The 10,478-nt window shown below is 44.5% G+C and overlaps 1 protein-coding gene across 1 annotated transcript; it reads right to left on the minus strand.

The window, feature by feature from the left end:
• Positions 1-448: 448 nt before the first annotated feature.
• On the minus strand, positions 449-10,472 carry LOC106819591 (high-affinity choline transporter 1-like; the record flags this gene model as incomplete). The annotated part of the gene is made up of 3 exons (XM_014824202.1): positions 10,242-10,472; positions 5,393-5,541; positions 449-459 (listed from the first exon to the last, which is right to left on the minus strand). Coding segments are annotated over exons 1-3 (293 nt in total), but the record flags the coding sequence as incomplete, so codon positions are not given.
• Positions 10,473-10,478: the final 6 nt, after the last annotated feature.

Consider the following 10,478-nt stretch of genomic DNA (forward strand, 5'->3'; position numbering starts at 1 on the left):
AGTGATCCACTGTAACACAGTGTATAAAATATACAAAATACAAGTACAAAAGATCAAGTGATCCACTGTAACACAGTGTATAAAATATACAAAATACAAGTACAAAAGATCAAGTGATCCACTGTAACACAGTGTATAAAATATACAAAATACAAGTACAAAAGATCAAGTGATCCACTGTAACACAGCATAAAATATAATAATACTCCGTGATCCACTGTAACACAGTATTAAATATACAAAATACAAGTACAAAAGATCAAGTGATCCACTGTCACACAACATAAAATATAATAACACTCCGTGATACACTGTAACACATCATTAAATATACAAAATACAAGTACAAAAGATCAAGTGATCCATTACAACACAGCATTAAATATACAAAATACAAGTACAAAAGATTAAGTGATCCACTGTAACACAGTATAAAATATAATAATACTCCGTGATCCACTATAACACAGTATTAAATATACAAAATACATGTACAAAACATCAAGTGATCCACTGTAACACAGTAAAATATAATAATATCTATGTTGGAATAATTCCTTTTTATTTTAAATGCATAATCTTTGTAAAATGTTCTTCTTCTCGGGAGATATAGCGCATGTGCGAGCACCGTTTCAAGCGTGTAATACGGACTAAATAAAACTGCGTAATATAGATTGCTGAGGGTGATGGGGGTGGGAGACTGATGACAGGCGAAAGGGAAGATAGCAGAGTGGGCGCTGGCAGAAGAAGCAGACAGAGCGAGGGACATGGGTGGCAACGGGGAGGACGGGATTGGATAAATTAGGAGATTTGCTCCCTCCAAGCTAGGGCACTCTACTAATTATAAGCACAGGTCCACTGATACAAATTACTTCCAGAAATCTATGCTGAGATACCCACTAACCATATTAAATGCATATTCATTAGAAAATATAACTCCTCTCTTGTGAAATATTGCCCTTGCGCTAACACCCTAACGTAGCCAGATTGTGTACTTGCTGGTATATGGAACAGGGACTTTACATGCAAGGTCTTCTTCCTACATCTCAAGGAAGGTCTACGGATAGAATATTATCATGGAAATCTATGCTGGGATAACCCCTCCTCATTTTAAATGCATAATCTTCGCAAAATATTATTCCTCTCGGGAGATATAGCGCATGCGCGAGCACCGTTTCAAGCGTGTAATACAGACTGAATAAAACTGCATAATATAGCTTGCTGAGGGTGAGAGGGGTGGTAGACTGATGACAGGCGACAGGGAAGGTAGCTGAGTAGGCGCTGGCAGAAGAAGCAGACTGAGCGAGGTACAGGGGAGGCAACGGGGAGGACGGGATGGGATAAAGTAGGAGTTTTTCTCTCTCCAAGCTAGGGCGCTCTACGAATTATAAGCACAGTTTCACGGATACAAATTAACTATATAAATCTATGCTGAGATACCCCTAACGATATTAAAAGCATATTCATTAGAAAATATAACATCTTTGGTGAGATATTGCCCTTGCCCTACCACCCTAACGTAGCCAGATTGTGTACTGGTGTACAAGTGTTCTGCGTATTGTACAGGTGTTCTGCGTGTACCAGTGTTATAGACAATTCGTAAGACACGTCGGGAGATGCTCAACTGTCGCATTGTGTTCCGAAATAACTAATGCCCATCGCTGGAGTCGAGCATTCTTAAGATTTGGGCTCGTTAGCAGATATTGTAGTGGTTTATGATCACTACCAATTACAAACTTTGTACCTGCCAAGTAATGACGTAACTTCTGTAGAGCATAGACGATGGCGTATGCTTTTCTTTCTATGACTGGCCAACGCATTTGTCCTTCGTTTAATTGATGACTGATGTATGATATAACGACCTCGTTTCCTTCGTCGTTTGTTTGTGTAAGAGTGGCTCCTACTTCGTATGATGAGGCGTCTGTGAATAGACGGTAGCTCTTGATAGGGTCCGGATATGCAAAGATTGGGGCTTCTATGAGTTTCTGCTTTAAGGTCTGAAACGCGTGTTCTGCGTCTTTGTTCCATTCGAATTTAGCGTATTTATGTGTTAATACTGTTAGTGGTTTTGCAATGTTTGCAAATGACTTGATGTGTGCCCGGTAATAGCTTGCCATGCCCACAAATAATCGTACTTCTTTGACTGTTGTAGGTGCTTTAAGCTGTTCGACTACCTTGATTTTCTTTGGGTCAGGGGCTGGAGTGAAACAATGTGTCCTCGATAACATTGTCTTTGAGGAATTCACACTTCGAAGCTTTAAGCTTGAGACCTGCATCACGTAATCTGTCAAAGACTTCTTTGATGTCTACTGGGTGTTGTTCAAAAATTTGGCTAAAAATGATTAAGTCGTCTATATATGGAATGGCACACTTGTGATGTAATCCATTTAATACGGTATCTAATAATCTTTGGTAAACTCTGGGTGCGTTTGATAAGCCAAATGAAAGAGCATTGCAGGGGATGTATCTCTGTAGGTGATAAAACAAGTCTTAGCTTTGTCCTCCTGTGCCATTGCTATTTGGAAGTAGCCCGACTTTAGGTCAAGAGTTAAATAGAAACGTGCGTTTCCTAACGATCCAAGAATATCTTGTATTCAAGGTAGTGAATATGTGTCCTTCCTTGTGACCTTGTTAAGTTTCCTGTAATATATTACCATACGACCCTCAGGTTCATCATTCTTGGGAACAATGAAGGCTGAACTTGCCCACGGGCTATTGCTGAGTTCTATTATCTTGGCTTCTAATAGCTGATTCACATGGTGATCAATCATTGGTCCGTAATTAATTGGTGTTCGATATGGATTTTGTCATATAGGTGGGTGTCCTTCGGTGTCTATTGTCATTTTGACCAGGTTGGTACGTCCAAGGTCAAGGTTGCTTTCAGCAAACAAGTAGCTGTTTTGCATCAGTAGATCCTCCACAGCTGCACACTGGTGAGCTGGTATGTGATCTAGATTGACCTTTGGTAGAGTTGGCGTTGATGACTTTTCTCTATGTTTATTGCTTTCCCTGTCAGGTGCACCTGTATGTTGAGATACTTTTTCTATCTTGGCTGATGCTATCTGTTTCTCATTAATTGGCTGGACTAAACTGGCCGCGTGGTCTGCGTATTTCTCCCTTAGCAGTCAACCTAATTGTGACATCCCTATCCCCTGTGTACGGGTTCGGACATAAGATGCGAATTTAGCTGCTTCTCCGCTCAAGAGTCTAAGCGATAAACGAGCTAAATCCGTCTAATTTTGCTGCCTTACAATCAGAACTAATCTCTGAAGATTTAGCCACCAATCGTCAAAGGTAATTAACCCTTTTTCTTCCCCAGAAAACGATTGAAAAGTGGTAAGAGCGCTCAAAACTTTTATCTCCTTGATTAATAACTCCATTGGCGATACAAAAGTATGCGATTCTGTCTGATGAGAGGTGGTAGACTCCATAGCAGAGGTAGGATTGGGTAATGAATCGTACGGTGGATTATTTGATATTAAAGGTTAACTATTCATCAATCACATTACGTTAAGCTGGGCACGAATCAGTAAATGTTGTGCTTACATGAAAACGGCGTCCATGCTAAGATGTATAACCACTAGCTGTTACGCCGCCGCGCTGCTGCTGCGGCAAGGTCACAGTTCGCTAAGAACAGCTTCAGCGTACTAGCTTCAGTGCTATAGTCTCTATGGTAAGTTTCAATTGGCGATGGGCCGGTGCTGCTGTTGACGGTATTGCCATCGACGTTGACGATGGCAAGGCTGCCGTTGCGGCTGTTAATGTTGATGCTGACGCCGACGCTCAGCTGTCAATACACAGTACTGGATATGGATGGTAATGTTAAAAACCTTGCGATGTGTATTGTTCTTAACCCGTTGTTTCGTTTCGTGTTTGAAGGAGATGTTAGACTTGTCTCTGTGTCTCTTGTGCGACGTAATGCGAGTAGCGAATAACTTCACAGTAGAGATAACACGTATTTGTTGCAACAGACTAGGTGACTTTATTCTACTCAGAGAATCACTAAATACAGCCTAGGTAATGTTTTACAGCACATATAAGTTCCTCTACTTCACTACGTGTGACTACGTGACTGTCTCTAACGGACTTGCTGGCTACAACTGACTGACTAAGACTGCGTGTCGCGGCACGAACTGGGTTTTTTCCATCGCGCGTATATGGTATGGTGCGGGGCGCGACACGTATATGGTATGGTGCGGGGCGCGACGCGTATATAGTATGGTGCGGGGCGCGACGCGTATATGGTATGGTGCGGGGCGCGTATATCCTGACCATCGTGCTGTGGCTATGGGCGAGGGACCCGAGCCCCGCTGTAAATAGATTTTATATCGAACTTGATATCAAACCAGAGTCACATGGCCGAAGGGCTGGCTGGTGATTAGGCCACGCCCTTACTACGCAGTTAGAAAAACAACTTGGTCACGATGTGGCTATTCTTAACCGCGCTCCGTTTTAGCACTGATGTCATTGCGCTGAGAATATCCCACAGCTTTTCGCGTAGCACTGCTACACTGGCTGGTATATGGAATAGGGACATTACCTGCAAGGTCTTTTTCCTACATCTTAATTGAGGTCTACTGATGGAATATTATTATGTAAATATATGCTCGGATAATTCCTCTTCATTTTAAATTCTTAATTTCCGCAAAATATTTTTTTTGGGAGATATAGCGCATGCGCGAGCACCGTTTAAAGCGTGTAATACAGACTGAAGAAAACTGCATAATATAGCTTGCTAAGGGTGAGGGGGTGGGAGACTGATGACAGGCGACAGGGAAGGTAGCTGAGTGGGCGCTTGCAGAAGAAGCAGACAGAGCGAGGGACATGGGCGGCAACGGGGAGGACGGGATGGGATCAAGTAGGAGTTTTGCTCCCTCCAAGCTGGGGCGCTCTACTAATTATAAGCACATGTCCACGGATACAAATTAATTTCAGAAATCTATGCTGTGATACCCCCTAACCCTATTAAATGCATATTCATTAAAAAATATAACTCCTCTGGTGAGATATTGCCCTTGCGCTAACACCATATCGTAGCCAGATTGTGTACTGGCTGGTGTATGGAACAGGAACATTACATGCAAGGTCTTCTTCCTGGATCTTATGTGCGGTCTACTGATGGAACATTATCATTTAAATCTGTGCTCGGATAATCCCTCTTCATTTTAAATGTTTAATCTTCGCAAAATATTTTACTTTCGGGAGATATAGCGCATGCGCGAGCACGAGTTGAAGTGTAAATTACGAACTGAAAAAACGGCATAATATAGCTTGCTGAGGGTGCGAGGGGTGGGAGACTGATGACAGGCGACAGGGAAGGTAGCTGAGTGGGCGCTGGCAAAAGAAGCAGACTGAGCGAGGGACATGGGAGGCAACGGGGAGGAAGACTTACCAAACCGACGAATATGCAGATGAGCTGAACGATGTCGGTGTAGGCGACGGAGTAGAGACCTCCGAAGAATGTGTAGAAGATGCCGATGCAGGCCGATACAATAATAGAGATTTGCTTATCCAGGTTCAGCACCACCGTCAGCGTAGCACCTGCGTTGTCATGGTAACAAGACCGTTAATCGTTCGGTGATGGTATCGAATGATTAGGATGTGTTTAGAAAGAGCGGACAGAGAGATAGATACATTGATTGATAGATAGATTGATAGATGGATGGATGGATAACTACGTGTGACTACGTGACTGTCTCTAACGGACTTGCTGGCTACAACTGACTGACTAAGACTGCGTGTCGCGGCACGAACTGGGTTTTTTCCATCGCGCGTATATGGTATGGTGCGGGGCGCGACACGTATATGGTATGGTGCGGGGCGCGACGCGTATATAGTATGGTGCGGGGCGCGACGCGTATATGGTATGGTGCGGGGCGCGTATATCCTGACCATCGTGATGTGGCTATGGGCGAGGGACCCGAGCCCCGCTGTAAATAGATTTTATATCGAACTTGATATCAAACCAGAGTCACATGGCCGAAGGGCTGGCTGGTTATTAGGCCACGCCCTTACTACGCAGTTAGAAAAACAACTTGGTCACGATGTGACTATTCTTAACCGCGCTCCGTTTTAGCACTGATATCATGGTGCTAAGAATATCCCACAGCTTTTCGCGTAGCACTGCTACACATGCCCCCTGCCAGAAAAGGTTGCTCGGCTCAACCACCGACAACCGGTGTCCAAAGAGTTCCACGTGGTATAAGTTATAAAGTCACTAATACATGAACTCGTACACTAACAAATGCGATACATGACTCCCTTTAACCAGCTTAACTAGCACGATATATCATCAAGGTATTATCTTAACTAACTTCCTTAACTAACCGCGCGTGTATACAATCCAAATTATTTAGGCTAAATATAACGCAATAACAATTATAAGTCATGATCATCGTATGTCCATACTCGCGTTCAACGTTAAAGTCGCGCGTACAACACTTACTCAGTGCTCAGCAACTAAACCGTATGTACAGTTAACTCGATCTCTTCGGGTTGCAAGGGTTCAAAGGCAGGGTGAAGAGAAGGGTAGGCATAATGTGTATGAGAAAATGCGAAGAATTCTCAGTGGTTTGTTCATGCCTTCGTCAAGAGTCTTTTAACTCTGTTCATTAGGCGCATTCCTCAACCTTGCCTCGCTGTGGCAGTTACTGGTGGATCATGTATAATTGCTGTTGGCACCATAAGATGTGCACTCGTTGGAGCCGTTGTTATCACATCGACTCCTGCTGTCGTCTCAGTAGACTCACTTACGACACCTTCCTGCGCAGTTAACCTTGACCTTTTCACTGCCTGTGTTGGGAACCTTATTCACCCGATTCTTTGCTCGTTTTTCGTCTTTTGGCCGACTTCTCACTGCCGGTATCCTCTTCTAAATCTCATTCCACATCAAAGCTAGTGGATTCGTTTTTCGACACCGATGGGGTGTAGATGATCGTCTCGCCATCACTTTCGCCAAGTTGCTGAGTGGTGCTAGGCTCCGGAACCTTAATGTCACCTGCAGATGGATCCATTGCAATTGGATCAACTGCACGAGACATTGGCGGCTGCGGTTGCTCCGTAGAACCCGCTGAAACCTGTGACTTGGGTGCTGGGATAAAATGACTTAGAAGGAGCTCGTATTCTTCATCGAACTCATCAGCACTACTACCCTCCTCGTCGGCTGGATATGCCAATGTCGCTGCCCTCTGGGGCTGACGACGTCTTCTCCCTGACACTTCTTCTTCCTGTGTCAGCTTCCTGCAATCCCACCTAGCTTGTGGGTGCGCTGCCCTAATATTCTCCACGTGTGAGATCACTTCTCGCTTCGTGATCTCGTGTTGGAGCAGGTACTACGTCGGCGTTAGCACCTTTATCACCACGTAACACGGGTGCCACGGTGATGATAACTTGCGTATAGTATCTGGCTTCAACACCGGGTCATGGTAGTAGACGGGGTTGCCGACTTCAAAATTAAGCTGTCTAGCACGTTTATCCTAATAATATTTGTTTCTGAGGCGTGCTAGGCGTGTCCTATCCCTGACATGTGAATAGGCTTGGCGTAAGCGTCCGGATGTCTGTGCTATGGTGTCTTCGTCGTATACCTTCCTTCTCGGGGGAAGCAGGTTATCCAGAGCCAATGTTAGCTCTCTACCGTACATGAGACAGAACGGTGTGTATTTCGTCTTCTCATGCATACTCATTCTGTATGCTGCGAGTAGTGGTTGGATCTGTAAGTCCCAATCTGTCTGTAATTTGTTGACATAGCTCGAGAGCATAGAGTTAAGCACCCGATACCTGCACCCAGACGAGGCCCGACAGGAACACGGCCTCGGCTGTTCCATTAATGTAACCTCCTCCCACCCACGTGGCTGCAACGGACACACATAACAGCCGACACATGAGTAATAATATATTATGTTGCGGGCAGTCTGGCTCTAGAACTATAGCCCTTCTTCACTTTCCACGCCTGTGGCGGAGCGAAGGGCTATAGTTCTAGAGCTGCAGGCAGGCTGGGGTGCAACCTGTCTGTCTGTCTGTCTGTGTGTCTGTCCGCTGCAACGTAGTCCGCCCCGTGTTACTGCGCTCTAGTGTATTGTCTGGTAAGTTGTGTCAATGTTTGATAAAGCGTGTTGAGCAAAGTTTCTATTTAAGTGTTTATCGGTCGGTGCGCGGTAACTCCCGACTATGCGACCCCTGCTGCTACCCAGATGATAGACCGGATACCAGAGAATCGTCGCCCAAGCGAGGTGTTGATCCTGACCGCTGAGTGCGGATCTTGCGCGCAGTTCCGCGGCAAAGCGCACGCAACCGCGGAAACGTCCTACGGAAGTATCAGGCGCTGGCAGCTATTGATCGAAAGGTCGGCGTACGGATCAATAGCTGCCAGCAAACAGTCTCGAATTTTAGCAGGTCTAATTTACTACGAAACATATGCACACGCCATCGCGCAGGTCTAATTGCGTGAGAATCACTGAAGAACTGCTCCGCCAATCACGCGAAACGGAAGAAAAATTCAACGACCGCGAAATATACGGCTTAGTTATACCAGAGCATATAAATCAACAGATTTTTATGCTCTGGTTATACAGTATTAGCCTATGAATCTGGACTAGAAGCACAATAACACCCATCTTTAAATCTGGTGACCCGAACCTTCCTGATAATTACCGAGCAATCTCCATTACAAGTTGTCTCGGAAAACTGTTCAACTGCCTACTCAATAAACGTATCACTAATTATCTACTATCAAACAACGTAATCTCAAAGTTTCAAAGTGGTTTTATCAAAGGTCGCAGAACCTCCGACAACCTCCTGATAATAAAAACACTGGTAGAGAAATAACAGAAGATAAAAACATTAGATAAGAAGATAAGAAGATAAGAAGAGGTCAACCCTATTCTCGTGATTTGTCGACCTAAAAAACGCATTTGATAAGGTATGGCATAAAGACCTCTTTCTTAAACTAAAAACATATGGCATAGAGGGCAATCTTTTAAATGTGATAACTAACATGTATTCGAAGACGGAGGCAAGCATAATATCAATTGGGCAATCGACACGCACTCGAGTGGCCACAGCTACTGGGTACAAAATATTCTTTAGGCCAAGACAGACCAAATATACAAATCCACATGGAATTAGCACTATTCTAGTCAATATCTGTTGGAAACAGTGACATGAACCTGACAAATACCTATCCAGAGATGTTTGCTGGTGGTCGATGTCATCGGGGGCATGGTGGATTTACATAAAATTTTTGGGATGAAAAGGCACGAAAACTATCGAAATCCTTGATAACGGCTAATTACTCAATCATACGCCAAGAATGCCAATCGAATTTTGTTATATCGGGCGTGTCGCTTCAAAAGCCGACCAAACTACATGTCCGCGTCATGCGACAAAGTTTTTTAAAAGCGCTCGCGGCCTGCAACAGTCCTACAAGCCACAAATACATACGGGCCGATAGTAATGGCGGCCAGCGAAGCTATATACAGACAAGGCATGCGCAGAAAGTAACATGGCGGTATGTTTCATATTTCAAACGAACGGCAAGTCAAGATAGCAATAGAAATAGTTCTCAGTCTCTGAGATATACAGGTTATATACACTACTAGATGCTGCAGAGGTGACTAGTTTTTGTTGTATGGAAAGGGTGTCAGGCTGTATAGACAATCAGTCGCACAGCCTCGTCGGGTTATACCACAATATGCTTTTTTGCAAGAATAAACACATTCTTGGCGTTTGTTGTTAGTGAGCAAAGTGCAGTACTGCGCATGGGGAGCAAATGAATCCTTTCCTGCTTACACCGCAAAACGAAGTATGCACCAGACCTGGTGACGTCGACATTCCGACCCTAAAATATAACATTTCTGTGTCAGTTATTGACTTATCTCATTTCAACTAGCGTCAATATAAGACAGGCACCGACCAGTGCCGACGGGAACCCAATAACACCCCGGGACCTTAATGTTCTTTCCAATATATTTTGTTGCGGTTGATTGCATATAATTACTTGGGCTTTCTTTAGCTGTTACAATAATATTGGGGCTCTCATTACACCTGAGGGGGGTCTTTTCACTCTCAACTCTCCAGTTTGGATCCCAGATTTTGCACTAATTGGATCTGCCATTGCATNACACGCAACCACCCCCCCCACCCCCACCACACACACACACGCACACACACATACACACACAAACACACACGCACGCACACACACGCACATACACACGCGCACACACACACACCCAGGACATTACCGAGAGCCTTTAGGATGGCCGCCGAATAGAACACTTCTCCCATGAGCGCGGGAATAAAGAGCAGTCCAGCCATGATCCTGCCGTACTTGATACGTAACGGATCCAGCATTGTGACGTAGCCAGCCTCCCTCATCGGCTTAGCGAATAACAGTCCGCCTGCGACACACACGTAAACATGTAAACACCGGGTAAACAAACACAGTGTAAACACGTGCCGGAGGCACACGTAAACATGTA

The sequence above is a fragment of the Priapulus caudatus genome, unplaced genomic scaffold, assembly GCF_000485595.1.
Source record: "Priapulus caudatus unplaced genomic scaffold, Priapulus_caudatus-5.0.1 Scaffold3768, whole genome shotgun sequence".
NCBI classification, from domain to species: domain Eukaryota; kingdom Metazoa; phylum Priapulida; class Priapulimorpha; order Priapulimorphida; family Priapulidae; genus Priapulus; species Priapulus caudatus.